This window comes from Pieris rapae, chromosome 12, assembly GCF_905147795.1.
Source record: "Pieris rapae chromosome 12, ilPieRapa1.1, whole genome shotgun sequence".
In the NCBI taxonomy this organism is placed as follows: Eukaryota; Metazoa; Arthropoda; class Insecta; order Lepidoptera; family Pieridae; genus Pieris; species Pieris rapae.
Window position 1 is genome coordinate 721,266 of NC_059520.1, and position 20,489 is coordinate 741,754.

A 20,489-nucleotide genomic window follows, 5' to 3' on the forward strand; every position below is an offset into this window, starting at 1 on the left:
TATTGGTTGATGTATTCATTGTTGACATTTAGTAGTAATATTAGAACTTTGGATAGAAATCCTATCGCAGAACGTAAATCAGCACGTGTACAGTGTGTGTACAGTGTGTGAACAGTGTGAATATAGATATACAAATACATGGAGTGATGATCATCTGGTACATGATCATCTATTGGGGCTTTTAACTAGTAATAATTGATTTACAGAGAAGTTTCACTTGTGACATATGTAATTTGAACGCACTCACTTTTTTATGGGATTTATAAGTTGGTATCGGGACAGTCTGAATATCTCAAAATCCATAGTTTGAGAAATTTTCTCAAATATGAGGAGGCCCCGAAATGTAAAGAAATGTGACCAAACGTGTGTGTGTGTGTGTTTAACTAGTAATTTGTTGTAATTTTGTTTCAAATGTTAAATTTCAATTTTCTTTACTTTTTTAAAAGTATTTTTGCCTCTTAATGTACATATTTGTTTTCTGTATCATCTGTGTTGGCTTTTTGTATTGTCTTAGTGTTTTGTTTTATATTATGTACATAAGCTGTAAGATTACCAATAATTAGATATTATTTATCTACAGTCCTTTGTTTTGGCGTCAGTAATACAAAACGTCTGTTCATAGTTGTTAATGATAAAGTACTTAGGTTGTTGAAAGGTATGTAATATCTAAGTCAGTCCTAAGTATATTAAGCATTGAGCCAAGCTTTGAACCCGAAATTCGATCTCATTGTCATGAACTGTTTCAAATATTTGACGAGGGGTAAGACGAGCTTAGTTGTCCTAAATAAATATGTTCGAACATGATCACCATTGATCTTTTGTGGTTTCAGCAGTCTGTAATATCCTTAGATATAAATAAAGTTGCAAATGGCGTTTATATAGGTCAGTTCCGGCTTCGTACGGTACTACATTTATTTTTTAATATTTTTGACATTATAGCCTGCGTTATTTACTGTAAAACATAGGTCCAATCTTTTGGACCTAATGTTAAGTGATACCACCGCCCATGGACACTCTAAATGTCAGAGGGCTCGCGAGTGAATTGCCGGTTGTTTTTAAGAATAAAACAGTGTTTATTCAGTATAAAAATGCATTACAAATTGTAAGATTTGGTAACCCTTGTTGTTGAAAAGAGTGACAATGAGTTTCTTGCCAGTTCTTCTTGGCCGCTCTACGTCCATTTCTTGCGAACTGGTAGTAAATGTAAATTTATAATCAATTTGTTTCAAGACTTCATAGAACATTAGGAACTTAAGACTAATATAAAGAAATAGTAAGTAGATAAGTAAGACAATAAGTAATTTAAGTCTTAACTTACTAAAAAGCATTTTTAAGATAAAGATGTGTTAACACTTACAGTCTCTAATAAAGGGAAGACACTCTATTCTGGAGTTCTATTTTATCACGCGCTGTTTAGCACTTAATATTAAAGAACTATCACTAATTTACTAAAATAGTTTTGTCATTTTCTATCTTTTCACTAAGCCTGTGGTGTTAAGGAGTTGAATAGCTTTGAATTGACGTGATGGATAGAATCAATTAGACATCTTTTATGTTCAGAATTTTACATCTCATTCGCTCTCTTTCCTTCGACAAAAACGCTGCACATCTTCGTGACGTTCGGCAAAAATTGTACCATCATGAGCCTAAAGAAGTTTCACTTTAAAAAGAAAAATAGTATTGGGAAACTACAGTAAAACAGCGATTTCAGTAACAATTATTCTAAAATGGTATCACGGTCTATAATATTCAATTTTAAAAAACCCTACGTATATAAATTTGAATTCGCAGGATAGCGTAACTGAATAATAAAGTTACAAAAATAGCGCTTTTATAGCTGCAATTTAAAAAAATAAAATGGCATTCGGCGCACAAGTGTTTTAATAGGTGCAATAGAAATGCAAGCAAATAGCTAAGCCGGCAATCAGCAAACAAGTGTTCATTAAACACTTCTGCACAATCAACGCGCAGCTGAAAACATTGTGAATTTCGCCTGACGCATGTACCCACAAATAACCGGCGAATGTTACAAATATTTTAGTATTTAGAATTGAAAACCAGCGCTCTTTTCACTACAAAATAAGATTTCGTATCTGTCCTAGGTGATATTTAGTGTGGAGATTTGTTTAAAGAATTCTTGCCGGCATTATTTGTTATATACAAGTAGAAGCGATAGCTTTTTTTAACCTGCTTAATAGAACATATATCCTAGCACAGCTACCTCAGGTATGGATAGTTAAATTCATTGAATCATTTATATTATGAAGCAAAATAATTGGTTCAATCAGCTGTTAAATTTTATTAGTGATCATAACAATAAAATATATATCATTTACAATTTTATGAACCTACATAGTACTAATACAAAGAATTAAAAATTAAGCGTGCCATTAACGCTGGCAGCATTTCCTCCCTGTATTGCGATACTTATTTGTTGAGCGAGGAAAGCACCAGGCTTGGGGTCACCGGTAATATTTACCAGGCACCAACCTTAATCTATAATTAACGCCTATGCACTTGAACCCACGGCCCAAGACTACTCTAAAGGGAGGGAAGAGTCTTCTATTTCAGCCGTTTATCAGTTTCCGCCTGCTCTGCGACCGCCCCAGCTTTTTGTTCAATTGCTAAGATAAATAAAAATTAATCGCAAATATTGCTAAGCGCAAAACTCTAAGACTGCTGGACCAAATTCATTTCATTTCTTTATTCTTCTCTGAAAGGTTTTATGGAGAAAAATATGTAAATTGAAAAATTTAGTTTTATTATATTTTTGCATTTAGGTTTTAAATTCGGATAAACGAACAGTCAAAAGCAAATAATCCAGATGTAACTAGGTAATAAATAGGTAGGACAAGTAAAAATATCATATATAGGCGAAACGCATACAAAATTTCAGAACTTCCCTTTACACAAAAAACATACAAAACACAAATGTTTCTTCTTTATAATATTACATTTAGTATGGATTATATCAACACCAGCCCATAATGAAGCCAGAAGCATCACGTGTATTTAGGATATAAGTAATAGTATCAGCCAATGGTACTTAAAATAAAGAAAAAAACGTTTGTGCAACTGGAATGGATTGGGTATAGTTTCATTAACCTCTTACATTGCGTGTCTTTTGACGATAAATTAAAAAATATCAACTACGCTTTGGCATATATTTTAATTCTTGATAAATATTTAAGCTGTTATAGTATTCAGCAGATTTCAGCTTTGAGATGCAAATATACTCCTTCGAGTATTCATATCTCAAATGGGGTGACTGAAGTCTGAAGGTATGTATGATATTTCATTCAGTTGAGCTACTAAGGCGAACATTTTAGAGTTCAGAGACACTGTGATGTAAGAACAAAATTATGGTATATTTCAGGTTTGTTTAGGTTTTATTTTGAACACAAGAGAGACATTTGACCATAGATGAAACAAATAGTAAATTGTGATGCTTTATGATTGCTCTATATTATAAAACCTTCAATGGTAAACATATGTCAAACCATAAATATTTGACAATACCCGAAACGAGTATTGTCAAATATTTAAAAGTGATCAATGAAATTACTCACTTTTATAATCTAATTTAAAATTACTTATGTAACCAATAAACTGGTTTCCAGATATCTAAAGCAAGTAAACAGCAACTATATCCAACAGAAAATTGCAAATTTAATTTGTTGTATGCACACAAAACATATAGAAAAAGTCTTGTCCGTCTAACATGATATCTGATTCTCAGTGGACCTATTTGCTTCCAGCGCAAATATGTGTTCCGTATTCAATCTTGCTTTTTATTGCTCTACCGGGATACTGGCTCTGCATTTTGCCTTAGTTAATTCTTAAAGACGTAAGTTTAGCTCGCTATTACACAAAATAGACGGTAAAAAGAGAATTAAGCTAAAGAATACACCGATAAAAAATTAAAACTGAAAAAACTATAAAAAAAATAGAATTATTTATCTGTCCTAATACTAGTACTTATTCTGTAGCGCTCGCACTACATTCGTTAAACTGAGCTGTTAAACAAGCTTTGAGCACTTTTACATATCACGTTAATCTTAAAAAAATCATAACATCCAAACCAATTAATTAATGGAAAAATTCTACAAAAGACTAGGCGGTTTGGTCGAAAGCCTGTGCCATGGGAGAAAAAAAAACATCCAAACCAAAATAGGATTTTAAAAAACTCGTTTTTAATACTTCAAAAGTAGTATTAAAATGACATTGACGGGTAAGTGACTTGCATTAAACCATTTTTTGTTTTGATTTAATATTTAAAGTATTTGTTGCATTGTTCGAATGATCATAATGTACTTATTATGCCTTTTTTATGGGTATTAACTAATCACTACATATTATAAAACAAAGTCGCTTTCTCTGTCCCTATGTCCTTTGTATGCTGAAATCTTTGAAACTAAACGATGGATTTTGATGCGGTTTTTTTTAATAGATAGAGTGATTCAAGAGGAAGGTTTATATGTATAATAACATCGATTAAATAGTGGAGAAGTACTGTTATTTTTGAGGTTTCTAATGTGATGTCGTAAATAATTACATTTTTTCCGGTTACATTGCAAACGCAGGCGCAATCCTCGTAGGGTTTTGATAAAACCCAAATAAAGGGTGGGTCACTAGTAGATCATGTTTTAATGATTTGATTAATATAAAAACGATGCAGCAGTAAAATTATTTGAAAGTAAAATATTTACATTATTTAAATTTAAATGATGCCTCGTCTAGAGCTTTGCAAGGTGATTTACATGACAAAGTGCCTAAGCTAAGTTACTGTCGAAAGATCCGAGGCTCCTCTGCATATTTTGTCTGGTCCATTGAATGTGCCAGATAAATAAAATATTATTTAATAAGCTGTCATTCTGATAATTTGTGTATTTCAGATTCAATTTATGTAACGTAGATAGTCCATTAATAATAAATAATTATTTTCTTTAACTATTTACTATTCGAATAAAAACGTGGTATGAACGAGGATTTAGAACTAGATTAAAAATACGTACTTGGGTAATAATACTATATTTAAAATGTTCTTTTTACGACGAAATATTAATCTGTTTAAATAGTTTACGAGACTTTAATTAATTTAACATATTTACTATAACTACTGTACGGTTAATATATTGTCATCAGTTTATGTATTGTTTATTTGATGAAGGTATATAGATTTACTAATTGTAAATTCTAATTATAATTTATTTTGTCTCACTTTATATTAGTACGCTATTAACAAAATATATGAAATCTCCAAATGTTTGTGAAATGTAAATACTGAAGTACCAAATTAATTTTATCAGTCGACACGACTGATAACATTAATTTAACTATATAGATACTTTGCTCAAATTTCAAATGAAAAACAAAATTCTATCAGCTGAAGTTAGAGCGGAATGTTAGAGATCAGATTGGGTCCGAAGAATTGATCATTATTATTATATTGCAATCCATGCATTTTGCATTTGTAAAAGAGACACCTATTTCACAGTTAAGGCTGTTAACCTTTTTGAATTGGTGACACATTAGGGTCACATAAGTAAATATGTCAGTCTCTTGCGCCGTTTTAATTATAGTACTCATCTGTTTTCCACCACAGAGTAAACATAATTCCGCAGATGATGAAAGAGTTCGAAAAGTGTGCTTAGGGTTGTCTTTGATCTAATATTAAAAATAAAAATATTATTCGATTTATACAATCAAATTTGATATCGCAAATTTGTTTAAAGTTTCGAGTATTTTATGAAGTAATATTGAGATCTTTTCAATTTTCTCGTGAAAGGTAGTTCTATTGAAATTCACCTGGACGATATTCAATATTCGATGAATGTCAAAATGCATATGTATGAGAGTTTTGTCTTCAGAGATCTATTGCTTTTTCATTAAACCGTATTTTATAGTAGAGATTAGCGATATTGAATTCTAGGAAGAGTTATTGCAATAAAAAGATTCAAAATGGATATATCTGAAAGTCTAATTTTATGTTTCACGATTGGTATTTCGTACAAAAAATATCAATATTAAAACATTGGTTAATTTATATCTGAATAGTGAATAATATACGGAAATTAATTAAGTTAGTTCTTTAAATTCTTATAGTTTGTTATTTGTCTAAAACTTATCAGAGTTGTTCCAGTATTTTGCATCAAATATAATTTATTTGTCTAATAATAAAATTAAAAGTTTACTTAAATTATAAACAAAATCAATATGAATAATCCCACGTATTTACAATGTAAATGACATTGATTTATGCCCCGAATAAATCAATTAATTATCTATTATCTCAATTTATAATTAAGAGCAGAATCGTGTCGTTGCATTTAGTATCATTATCTAGTGTCCACAGCATTAGTCTGTTTATTTTGGCTTTTGTATACATATTATATAGTTTTATTTTTAAGGCTAGCACAGTGATCATGGTTATGAGGTATTTTCGTTTAAAACAAATGATAATCATAGGTAACAAATACCGTATTAACAGTACTTTACGTCATTCTATGGCCGTTACAGATTACACGTGGTAACTGTCATTTTTGACAGTAATCAACAGTAGTGGCAGTTTAGCAGCATGCTGAGTAGACTTCTTGGGCGGCATTTGGGATTCAGTTTTTTTTCTGATTTGACATTTTTTCTGAGATGACACTTCTTCAAAATGATTCTGCATTACGATTTTTTGATGTTTTACAGATTGACCCTGCAACAAAAACTGTCGATGACTTTCCCCTCTCACTTGTTCTCGGAATAGCAAACTTGCATATTCTAGAGTAAAGTAGAGTAAAACAGCAATTGCGATTCTCAAACTCCGCTCACACTTTGTTTGAATAAAAAGAGCACATACGGTATATCCCTCTTCTCTTCCCCCTATCAATCCATACATGTCAGTCCTACTACTAGTTATAGGAAGCGAACTGGATCTTTTATATATAATTTTGTGCTCAAAAATCAAACCCAGAAGAATGTTAAGTATATGTAATTTCATCAAAATTGTTGGATTGTAGAGGCCAGGGCCAACACAGTCGATTCCTCGTAAATCTGTAACGCCATTGACTTAACTATTTTTAGTCTATGAATTCGTGAACAACAATGTCATAAATGTGGTAGACGCCATCTTGATTTTCTTTTGGCGGGCTCTAAATCAAACTTAACTAAATTAAACAGAACAAAAAATAACAAACCACAGTTATCTAGTCACTAATATATTATTTAATATTATGGTTTTTTAAGTCTTGTCAAATAACCTATTACAAAAATGTTAACGATAAAAAATATATATTAGTTGAATCGTTCAAATAAAACGGACGGAAAAAAAAATTTCATAATGACGTTATGCGTACATATGCATAATTTATGCATTGACGAAAAAAAACTATCATCGATGTTTCAAGTATGTATTTCTATATAACTATATCACACACATAATTTGTTAAGCTCTTGTATTTGTAATAGACTTAATCGAACAAGATCGAAAGCCCGTTGCCTGGCAACAGACTAATTGGAGGGAAAATACAATCATGTAATGTTAAAGTTATGTTTCTAATATATCGATTAATACATCTTTCTATTAATTCTAAAGCTAAACGTTTCTTCTTTTATTCTATAGCTACCTGAACAAACATAAAGTCAACTCAAAGAACCTCTACCTAGATATTTAGCATGAGCGTCAATTACAGGTTTGGATGCCTCGAGTGCAGGAGTTGAAATTTTCCAAATATGATCCAGAGAGAGCTTCTGTCGCACCAGTTCTTAGATCGTTGTTATGTTTTTTTTACTGCCGGCAAACCGATAGTTTGTGCCAACTATCGGTTTGCCAACAGTATATGCCTCAGTATTTTTAACCAATTATACTGCTTTGTTTATTATGTTTGATACATTAGTAAGTCCTTTTTACTAAAGTACATATTATATTGCAATATTACTAGCTATCCCCGAGAACTTCGTTTCTCCTTAATTTTAGTCTAAAATAAAAAAAAATACAGGTGTAACATTCGTTGTCCGATTCGAAATTCACGAAAATTGGTCGAGCCAATTCGGAGGAGTTTGATTATAAACACTGTGGCATGACAGTTTTGTATATTAAATATTAGACATTTTTTTTTAAATAAATAATTCATCGTGAGTAACTAAAAAATAAGGTTGAGATCACACAGTATAATTAATTGTACGTATTATTTAAATTAAACTTCAATCTATCGAACAAGAGTTACCATTGAACTTTCTGATTGAATTAGGAATCAAATGGATAGTCACAAATTCAGTTTCTTCCAAGTGCCCTTCAGTTTTACCAAGTTGACAATGTCCGACAAATAAACTGAGCAAACTTAAACCGTAGATTAAACCGTTTCCGGAATCGAATCTCATGAATAGATCCATCAAATAAATAAAAACGTGTCATTAATCAGATTTACCGTGGGTCGTATTAACTAATAAATATAAATTATAATATAAATTTCTATTTATATGTTAATGCAATTGGGTATTATTGAAGTGATACTTCTTTAGGCGCATGAGGTTAAATTTTTAACGTATTATAAAATTAGCGTCACGAAGATGTGCAGCGTTTTTTTCGAATAAAAGATTTCGACGATTGAGATCGATTGAGAGAAAGTTAGGTAGAACGTCGCATCACGCACGTCACAATGCCATGGATCTAGAGGTGGGAGAGAGCTATAGTAAGAAAGATTGAGAGAGAGAGAGAGCGTAAGGGGATCGAGAAATATACATGATATTGGTTAATGTATTCGTTTAGTAGTTACATATTAGAACTTTAGATGGCAATTCTTTCGCATAACATCTTGTGCAGTAAACGCAAATGACAGCTGGTTCCACATAGAGAGGTCCACGGCACTTTTTTGGCACTCAAGAAAAGAGCGTCTTTTAAAAGGCTGGAAACGTACTCGCGAGTTGCGACAGTCCAAGGGTGCAATACTAATTAACATCAGTTGAGCTGTCCGTTTGCCTGTTGTATTGAAAATAAACTTTTACAGCAAGGTGAAGTATTATTAATAATGCATTTATAATGGTTTTATGAGAGCAATCTTATACGCAAGCAAAATAATGATAAGGGATAAGCAAGTTATTTTAACAATAAAAAAATGTACAACTCAATGATGCATAGTCCAACACGCATTGACATTGAAAAATCAGAAGATTTCATTTTTATTAACAAAAAATACGTAATAATAATTATTTATCGGTTGAATTTAAAATGCATAATGAATAGCCGTGCCTGTCGTCTTATTCAAAATATTTCAACTTAACAAGAATTTTTAACTTATATCTAAATTACTCTTGGTTAGATTTAAACCCTTTAAATGATTCATCAACAAATATAAAACTAAATTAATTAATGCCACGTCGCACTCATTAGGGTTTTAATGAGGGCGCACGCACTTTTCACGCGAATTTTGTAAACATTTACCGCGACTTGTTAACTAGACAGCCATGAAAATGTTGTTTGAAGAGTTTTTGAGTGCGTTTTTCTTGTATTTACTTTTTTATAAGTTGCATTATAACTCTTTATGGGGTCTGGTTTGATGTTCTTTTGTTTAGTTTTTTAGAGTTTACTTCCAGAAGGTGGCTGTAACAAATATAAGATTAATCTGAGAAGGATAATATTCATTAATTTTATACTAATAAAAAAAAAGATTATGTTATATCACTTGATTTCATTTGAACGGTAATACCTTAATTCCCATTATTTCAATCTGAATTCAATATTAACACATTTAATATTAGTCTAGCATAAATAATAATAATACATAATCAATCTAGTAATGTTTAATAAGCTACAGTGGTTTAAGTTTGCCAATAACTGCGCTCACATTTAACGATTCATAAGAGAGATATAACCGATTATAGAAAGCGGAAACATGAATATTCGCGCTTAATCCCAAGAGGTACGAGCGTCTGTCGACACTTGCAATGAATTCATCAACAATTCAGGCTACCTTCAGCTCCGACTTAAGTTCTCAGTTCATAAACTGCAGAACTGAACAAACTAATGCCTTGTTAAGAGAACATTTAAAATTCCTTCTTGGAGCTGTCATTAAGGTGTTTTATACGGCTCATTTTGTGTCGACGCTCGCGAAATTAAACTATTTTTGATGAGTGCTGAATTATAGCAGTGTCAGCAACCTTAAGATAATATTTACAGCGCAAAAATTTCGAGACTATCTGTTAGTCCAATGCCGATTTAGATTTTCCTGAAAGTATTGCGACATGAGCGCTACGGATCAACATCTAACATCGGGGCAAGATATGAAATTCCACCCATATCACCTCGGCGTTGTTGTTCCATAACTGAGCATATTTTGATGGATAATTTGATTTGTGAAACCAGCTGCCCGTCGATTTCCAAACCTTATTTCGTAAGAATTCTTAAAATGACATTTTAACAACCTTTTAGCAACGCTGACGCGATCCCTCTGGCATTATGAGTCCTCTACCCGGTTACTCCCTGTTCTACAAACAAATAAATAAGTTCTAAAATAATGTGTATTAACGTGTGTATAAATTATACATATTATCATGATACTATAAAGACTTGTTGAAATATAACTTGTTACCAATAGGAGCACCCGGAATAGCCATGGTTCATTAAACCTAACGCAGCAGTGAGCAGTGTTGGCCTAGTGGCATCAACGTGCGACTCTCATACCTGAGGTCGTAGGTTCTATCTCCGGCTGTGCACCAATGGACTTTTTTTCTATATACGCATTTAACATGTGCTCGAACGGTGAAGGAAAACATCGTGAGGAAACCGACATGTCTTAGACCCAAAAAGTCGACGAGGTATGTCAGGCACTGGAGGCTGATCACCTACTTGCCTATTAGATTTAAATGATATAGATTTTAATGATCATGTAACAGATTCAGAAATCTGAGGCCAAGACCTAAAAGAGGTTGTAGCGCCACTGATTTATTTTAATTAAACCTAACATAATTGAAAGTACAGATCAGATATCAGCGCTGCTTGGGCCCATGTGTTTCTCTCTATCTATATTAATAAGCTTTTGTACCTAAAATTAATGTCAGTGAAGCCACATAATGATATTTAGTTGCACCAAAACTTCATGTAAGTATAGTCGTTCATCTCGACGACATTTTAAGTGCTTAAGTGGTCTAGCGAGATGGCAAGGCCGTTTTTAATTTACTCTAACTGAAAAACAGGTCAGACTTTTAATGTTATATTGTTAGTTATAATGGAATATAAATGAAAATGGTTATACTAATATTATAAAGGAGAAAGATTTGATGTTTGTATACTGAAATGATATGATACTACTGAACCGATTCCTACAACGATTTAAATATGTTTTTATATACAAATTACATAACACTATAATCTGTGGGAGCGGGGAATAATTGAGGAGTGTTGCATAAATGTATAAATTATATCCATTTGAGAGTTTAACTCAGTTTATTTAGCTTAATCTATAGATCGATTTCAGAAACGTCTGGTTTTAATTGAATTTTATTTTATGCTGGTTTATACAACATTGGATAAGGCTATAGGTAGGTAGGTAAAAAGTAAAAGGTTGAATTGTGTAAGTATAAAGTTGTTACACCTTCAAACTTCAACTGTCTGTTTTAAACATTTGTAAACTACATAAATTGTCTAAAAGAAACCTGACTAAGCAACTGGCAGTAACAGTTATTCATGTATGAAATTAACAGGAATAGTATAGTATTGTTACTATTGTTGAATTGTTGGTTGAATTACGTTCCAATACACGATAGAAGGATAGATATACGCAAAGTAAAACGTTTTGTTGCAACATGAATACTACAGGAATGCAAAAAGATATGGTGAGGTTATTTGAAATGATGAAACTAGAACTCCATGAACAAACCGCAACTATTACCAAGAACGTAACTGAAGGTATCATGCGCACCATAGATGAAAAATTACAACCAATTTTAGAAGAAAACAAATGCCTAAAAACTGAGATACAAAAATTGAACGAAAAGGTTAGACATTTAGAAGATAAAAATAAGAAAAATAATTTGATCTTACACGGTATTAAAGAAACAGAAAAAAATCACCAAGAATTACTTAACACAATAAAAGAAACCTTGAAAAATCTAGATATTAACATCGATAACTACGAAATAAATAACTACTATAGACTGGGAAGGAAACAAGACGAGAAAAAAGTAAGACCAATACTTATAACTTTTACGTCATTCCAAAAAAAGATAACAATATTGAAAAATAAAATGAAAATGTCTAAACATACTTATATAACTGAAGATTTTTCGAAGGAAACGATGGAATTGCGTAAAAACCTGCAAGAAAAATTAAAACAAGAAAAACAAAATGGAAAAGACGCATTCATTCGAAACAACAAAATTGTAATAAGAGAAACTTCAGATACAGAAAAAAGAAAGAGAGAAAACTCGACGTCACCTGACAACATACACTTCGGTGGCTCGAAAAAGATCATTTCTCCTCCTAAACTGCACAAAACGAACGCATTTGAGTATATGAGGGCAAGACTATCACCCACACAACAACATCAACAAGTGTCAGGAGATAACAACAAAAATATAGTAGCCCCTGCAAAACTGCAAAGAACTGACCCATTCGCATGCATGAGGTCTAGATCACATTCTTTGACTGAAACAACAAAACCAAAAGCATAGCAATCTCGAGACATCGGTAACCGGACAAAAACAACAATTACAAGCACAGAACATTTGGAAAAGGAAAATCGCCCCAACCCGGCTGGTCACCGTGGGGCAAGAGACCGATACCCCCTAGGATTGCCCCCTCCCAAAAAACACAAAAAACACAACATACAGAAACAAGACAATACACACGAAAACAACGGAAAAGAAATAAATGTCAAAAAATATAAGAGAAATAGTATTTACATAGCAACGCTTAACACCAGGACTCTAAGAACAGACGAATCTTTACAAGAACTGGAATATGCCTTAGGTTTTATAAAGTGGGACATTATTGGCCTAAGCGAAGTGAGGAGAATGGGAGAAAAGATTGAACAACATGAAAACTACATATTATACCATATAGGAACCACACCAGGCCTACACGGTGTCGGTTTCCTTATTAAAAAATGCTACAGTCAATACATACAGTCCTTCATTGGAATATCAGAACGAATTGCACAACTAAATATCAACTTGCCTGGGTATGCAACTGTGTCAATAATTCAAGTATATGCACCGACAGAGCTGACACCAAAAGACATAAAGGATAATTTCTACGAAGACCTGGACAGGACTCTGGCAGATGCACACAAGGCAATCATACTGATGGGAGATTTCAATGGCCAGATTGGTAAAAGATTAACAAACGAAAATAACCAATTCAGCACAGGAAAAAGAAATGATAACGGACAAAGACTAATACACTTGGCACAGGCACATAACCTTAGGATATTAAATAGTTTATATAAGAAAAACAAAAATAAAAAATGGACCTGGATTTCTCGAGACGGGAACGTGAAAAATGAGATCGATTTCATATTGTCAAATAAACCTAAATTCTTCAAGGATATAACCACAATTAATAAGTTTAACTTTAACACAAATCATCGTATGGTAAGAGGAGCCATTTACCTAAATGAGATAAAAAAGAGGAGACAGTATACTAAGAAAAGAATTACACCAAGCCAAATCCCTCTCACCGTCCCAGAAAACTTGTTGACAACATTGAAAGATAATTTACTGAATAACAACAAGAGTGAAAATATTGAAGAAAAATATAATCTAATAGAAAAAGCGCTGAAAGAAATATCCAGAAAATTATATACCCTAAAAAACAAGACAGATAAAATAGGAGACGAAGCCAGACATCTACTTGAGACCAGGAAAACTTTATTAAAAAACAAGAAACAAAATAGAAAACAAATAACCCAGCTAAGTAAACAAATAAATGAAAAAATTAGGACTCACAGGAAACAAATTAGAAACAGAACTATCCAATTCCACATTGAAAAATCTGGAGGCATAAAGAAAGCTCTGAAAGAACTGAGAGAGAATACCTGTTGGATTCCATCCATCAAAAGCAAGACATCTAATAAGAAAGCAACAAAACGACCCGAAATTATGGAAATAGCAACAACATTCTATAGTAAATTATATGATGATCCAGACTACACAAATACTCAATACCCACAGGAAGAAGACGAAGAAGCTACCCTCCCAATATTAGAATCCGAAGTAAGAACCGCAATACTGTCCCAGAAAAACTACAAAGCCCCCGGAGAGGACGGAATAACAAACGAACTTTTGAAGGAATGCCTAGACTACATAATAAGTGATATTACCAATATATACAACGATATTCTGACTAAAGAAACAATACCGCAACAATGGACATCGTCAACCATCATATTGCTCCATAAGAAAGGCGACAGGGCAGAAATAAACAACTACAGACCGATCAGCCTGATCTCCAATCTATATAAGATATTTGCAAAGGTAATATTGAACAGAATTAGCTCAAAATTAGACGAAAATCAGCCGAGAGAACAGGCTGGATTCCGAAGCGACTTCTCAACAATGGATCACATTCATGTCGTCAAACAAATTATCCAAAAGAGCAATGAATACAGAAAGACATACTACTTGGCATTCGTAGATTACAGTAAGGCATTCGACTCTTTGAAACATTCACACATTTGGGACGCTCTACACTCACAAGGAGTGCAACGAAAATATATCAGGATAATAAAGAACATATACAAAGAATCAACGGCAAAAATTCAGACTGAAAGGAAAGGAGAGGCCTTTAAAATAAAAAAGGGAGTACGGCAAGGTGACCCCCTCTCACCAAAACTATTCGCATCTGTACTAGAACACATATTTCGTAAAATTAACTGGGATGAGTATGGGATAAATGTAAATGGCAAAAAGCTCAACCACCTTAGGTTCGCAGACGACCTGATTCTGCTTAGCGAAAACCAAGAGGGCTTAAAAACAATGTTAACGCAATTAGACAGAGAGAGCAGAAAGGTGGGTCTGACTATGAATTTAGACAAAACAAAACTAATGACAAACAACATAAAAACACCTATACTGTTAGATTCAAATGAAATAGAATATGTCGATGAATATACATATTTAGGACAGATCATTGCACCGGAAAATCAAATGCAAAAAGAAATTAACATCAGAATAAATAAAGCTTGGAAAAGATTCTGGTCTCTAAAGGAAGTTATGAAGAATCCACATATGCCCCTTAAAGATAAGACTACATTGTTCAACTCTTGCATACTACCAACTTTAACCTATGGAGCACAAACCTGGGCCCTCACTAGCAAACAGAGTGGAGCACTCAGAGTGTGCCAAAACAAAATGGAGAGGAGCATCCTAAACCTCAAGCTAAGAGACAAAGTTAAACTTAAGAATATAAGAAGCAAGACAAAAGTTATGGATGTCACTCACACAGTGAAAAAGCTTAAATGGAACTGGGTAGGCCATATGGTAAGAAACAAGAAGGGAAAATGGACAAAAGATGTTACTGAATGGTATCCTCGGGATGGGAAAAGAAAGAAAGGAAGGCCAAAAACAAGATGGGAGGACGATATTAGAAATATAGCTGGAACAACATGGCAAAGAAAAGCCGCAGATAGACATGGATGGGAAAGCCTAGGGGAGGCCTATGCCAAAAGGCAAACTGATACCGAAAATTGAAATAAATCTAATGTATATTTGTATCAGGTTAATCAGTAATAAAGGCTATTTTTATTTTATTTTATTTTTATTTATTTTATAGGTAGGTAATACATATACATACACTTATGTAAATGTAGTAAGATACTGTGAAGTCGCAGTCCTATTTTATTTACTATTTTTTAATATTAAGGTAATTTAAATATACACGGTATATATTTTATTGTTGACTTCCATAGTTTTTGGATGTATTAAACATTTATTATTATTTTTAAATAGACAAATGTCACAGATAAGTTGTGAAAAACCATATTGGCGTTTAAAAATATTTTTTTATGATGTATATATCAAAATGACAAATTGTCATGTCAAACAAATGCAAACTCACGCAAATGGAGTTTGAAAAACTTTTAGCTAAATGTTGTTTTGAATTCATTAGCAAATGATATTTTTAGATTTTATATGGTAAGTTATTCCGATATTCTATAAAGAAAACAAAATATAATTATCAATACCTAAGACAGGAACGGAGCAATTATAAATCGTTCCTGTCTTCAAATTTTACGTGCTGAGGCGTGTTTTCTATTTATTTGTTTCTTTCAGGTTATTTATTTTTATGGTACTTATTGATTCACGCCCTATGTTTAAAAGTATTGATGAAGATTATGTATATGGAGAAAGACTACTTGATAACAGTATACATAGCCCAGTCTATGGTTACAACTACGACAGGAAACTTACCACACAACGAAATAATAAACATAAAATTGAAAGTCAAGAAATTGATTTATCAGGTTTCGATAAATTTATAACTCATGATTTACACCCCACAAGTAAAAAACACATCTTTCACTCATATAATTCTCACAAAAATCTGTCTGAACTCTTAATGGAGTTAACAACAGAAGTGGAGAATCTAAAAAAAATGTATAAATTTGAAGACTCTTCCATGTATAGAGACCAAGTTACTGAAAGTTTAAAACAGCCATCAGAAGATAATACTTTCCTTGATAGTACAGCGGAAATAGAAACAGTTTTGAACGAAATTAAACAAAGAGCTCTTAAAATGATGATACATCATATCCCGTCATCCGGAAATATTATTAATACAGCAGTCACTGAAATAATGTATGATATGGGTGCTATAATGCACAGTCCAAAAATGACTACAGGTTATATGGTATTTAAAAAATCTATAACGGATAATAGGAATTCATTGTATAACCGAAGGATTCGTTCAATTTATCATAAGGCTGCTACAATAGCTCATAATTTAGAATGTAATCTCCAGAATAAATTTGTAAAATCTTATGAAGTAATCAAAAACAAGGTATCCGCAAATTTGGGTGAAGAATTGAAGCATACTGAAAATGCTATTAAAGAAGCTCTGAATAAATTAAGTGGCGGTAAAAGTTCTTGTAAGCCAAAGCACTCGACTCTTTTCAAAAGTATCAAAACTACTGCTCCAGCAAATAAAAAATCAACTGTGCATCATTCCACCAAAAGAAAGTATTTTAGCAGAAAAACAACATTAAACCCATCTCACACAATACCAAAAGTTACCGATGACTTTTCCATGCTATCTGTCTATGAGAAAATACTCATGAACGCACACGACGAAAATATGAGGCTGTTAAAAACTAATACCTCCAAAGACCATGAGATGATTAAATATAATAATTTAAAGCGAAGTGTTCAAGAATTATACGAAGATCTGCCAGATGTAGGTGAAGAATATGATGAAGAAAATAATATTACGTCAAAAAACGATTTTGGACTTAATGAACCGTCTAAAAATGGAACTTCCATAGCTGATGATGAAATAAGTTTCAATACTCTGAGCAACAAACTATCTTATAACGATTACGTAAACGGCTTTAAATACTATCTGAATTTTCAAAAAGACCAAGGTAATGAAAATTTCTCTAACCTTGTTCGGTATCAAGCGCATAGACATCATAATGTAGATGATGTAGGCAAGTACATATTGGAAAAACTTCCCCAACTACCATCTACGAGACAAAGACGTTTTTTCTTCGAACAAGATACTTTAGAAGATCAAGATATATCAACAAAGAGTGATGACTCCTGGTTTAAGAAGCATTTTTATTTTTTTATTGATAAAGATCCACCGAAAAAGTATCATACCTTTCAAACAGTATCCCTCAAAGAAGACCAAAAGACTACAACTCCTCTTAGTTCAAAAAATCTGAAAGGAAATAAGACGCGTTATAAGATAAAAAGAGCTGCAGGAAAGTTATTAATAAAGAGAAATGTATATAAAACAAAGTTAAATACAATAGGACCAACGAAAACTTTATTTGGTAAGTTCTGTATTATTTAAATGACAAGTACGTAATAAAAAAGACCAAGGGAATAAAAATTTCTCTAACCTTGATCGGTATCTAGCTCATAGACACCATAATGTAGATGACGTAGGCAAGTACATATTGGAAAAACTTCCAAAATACCATCTACACGACATCATCATAATCATCATCATCTTTAAAATATTTTTAATTTTTATTATTTATATTTACTATTTATTTTTTTGCTCACTTCTAAATACTAAATGTGGTGTAAACACAAATAGTGAAATGGACATATTGCTTCAGGAAAGAATTCAAAGAAAAATGCTTATTTTGATGTTAGTTTAGTGCACAGACCAACCGCAATTGTAAAATTACAAAATAAAGGAAAGAAGCGAAAGTTCAAGAATATTTTCAAAAAAATGACCTTTCATAAAAAACACCCAAAGAAAGAAATGGCACGCGACAAAGTGAATCGAATAAAACGCTCAAATCCTTTCAAGATTCTAAAAGATATCGTGCTAAGAAACCGGTACACTGATACAAATAATAAGGTGCGAAAATTATTTGATTACGACGTAGTGACAACTAGTTCAAATTACAATTTTGTAAATCACAACAACCAATTGTCAAAAATAGAAGCACTATTGGGTCAAGTACCAAATATTACGAGTAAATTGGAATCTCATGATTATGACCAATATTATTATCTACCTAACGATTTAAGTATTTTACATAATAAAGGATTATACACCACCAAAGAAAGAACGTTATTTATATCAAACGAACTACCTTTGCTACCTGGTGAGATTTTATTTTTAGACAGCTTAAATTATAAATTTTTTGAATTAGGAAAATATAATAAAACAAATTTAAAAAAATACACTTTATGATATATTTTTTAGATTTACCTTTAGAGCCTACACCGCAAAATCCATTCACTTATAATGGTTTAGATAAAACTAATTATTTTGATGACATAATTAATATACGAGTAAAAGCGGCGAGCGACCAAGAAACTAAATCGACTTTTAATTCAGAAGAGCGTAAAAAGATAGATCCATTATTAGAAAATCTACTTGGAAGTATCACTGCAGAAAATTTTCCATCAACCGAAAATATACAAAACAACTACGTCAACCACGATACAGAGAGGGAGGTGGAGGCTATGAGTGATATTTACAAGACAAATATAAAAAAGATACAACCAAATAAATATAGCTACAAGCTGATTCTGTACAATGATAATAAGAAAGAAAATGAATTAAGAAACATGGATCCTAGGTATGGGAATCAGCAAGTATTGTCAAAAAGAGCGAAGTCCAGAAATATATTTACGCATCGCAAAGTTCCAGAGAAAACTGTACCACATAACAAAACTGATACTAAAGGAAGTCATAAAATCAGTAGTAAATTACAGAAACCCCAACCCGCGAATAATGGTAATTAATATGTTAAGTTTAATTAACATTCTTCATAATTTAGATGTTGTAATATTATTTCATTAAATGTTGTATTTACTAAAACTGGGTGATTACTAATTGATATATAATTTTGAATCATGAACAAAACTAATTGTATACATATATCTATTGTTCTATTTTAGTTAAAAAACAGAAGAAACCAAAAATACTTCCAACTACAAAAATGCAGAAACAGCAGGTATATTTTTGACAATTTCCAAATTTTTATAATATGTGAAAAAAATTAACCAAGATTAAACATCAAGTCTATTGTAGACATAAATATTGTTTACTTGTCGTAGAAAGCCCACCCAGATCATTTCTTTACAACACCTTTGCCGATGTCAGACAACGAATTTAACAAGTTTCTAGAAGATAACAACATTGATGTTCAATCCGTTACGGCCCCGTTGCCAAATTATATTCCCTTTTCTACACATGTGATGCACATTGTATCAAAGTTAAAGCCATACAAGAATAATATACCAAATATAGGCAAGAAAAATAATAGAAAGCATGGAACGAAACAAAATAATTATAATTTGTACATACAACGTCAAAGGAAGAAAAGGGATAAGATTTGGAAAAAAAATAGTAAGTATATTTGGTAAGTATAGAAGTTGCATATTTGGCAGAGTCAAACAAAACTGTATGCTCTAAAGGACTATATAAATGTTTATTATAATGAAGTTTTAAAGTAATAATTACTATTTTTCTTTAACTAAATAAATAATCATTTTCAGAATCACCAAAGTTGAGTGGAAAACCAGTTTTAGAACCGGAAATAACATTTACACCTAAGAATAAAATGTCTGTCAAAGTATGAGTTTATTCGTAAAAGACTTAAAAATTATAAATAACAAAGCATAGATTTTGTGAGATACTCATTTCAATATTATTTTCAGAACTATAGCGATGTAAAACGCAGTATAAAACAATTTCAAAGCTTTACTGCGCATGATGTAGCTGCTTTAGAAATAATTGTTGACTTAAAAAAATGTTCAGATTTAAATGAAAATGAAAATCAAGTAGCTACATCCGAACGTACAATAAACGCTGTCGTAGT

The 20,489-nt window shown here is 32.0% G+C and overlaps 1 protein-coding gene across 1 annotated transcript; it reads left to right on the forward strand.

Annotated features, from left to right (window-relative positions):
- The first annotated feature begins 18,287 nt into the window (after positions 1–18,287).
- Positions 18,288–20,263, forward strand: LOC111002133. The gene is made up of 5 exons (XM_045630531.1): positions 18,288–18,764; positions 18,866–19,402; positions 19,567–19,622; positions 19,726–20,017; positions 20,167–20,263. The coding sequence occupies exons 1-5, from the start codon at positions 18,383–18,385 to the stop codon at positions 20,247–20,249; spliced, it is 1,350 nt and encodes a 449-aa protein (XP_045486487.1). The 5' UTR covers positions 18,288–18,382; the 3' UTR covers positions 20,250–20,263.
- Positions 20,264–20,489: the final 226 nt, after the last annotated feature.

Bases quoted from the DNA above. Each gene is read 5' to 3' on its own strand.
- LOC111002133 (XM_045630531.1), top strand. From the start codon at position 18,383: ATGACCTTTCATAAAAAACACCCAAAGAAAGAAATGGCACGCGACAAA. The intron at 18,765-18,865 runs GTGAGATTTTAT...TATATTTTTTAG, and splicing joins CGAACTACCTTTGCTACCTG to ATTTACCTTTAGAGCCTACA. The intron at 20,018-20,166 runs GTAAGTATATTT...AATCATTTTCAG, and splicing joins TAAGATTTGGAAAAAAAATA to AATCACCAAAGTTGAGTGGA.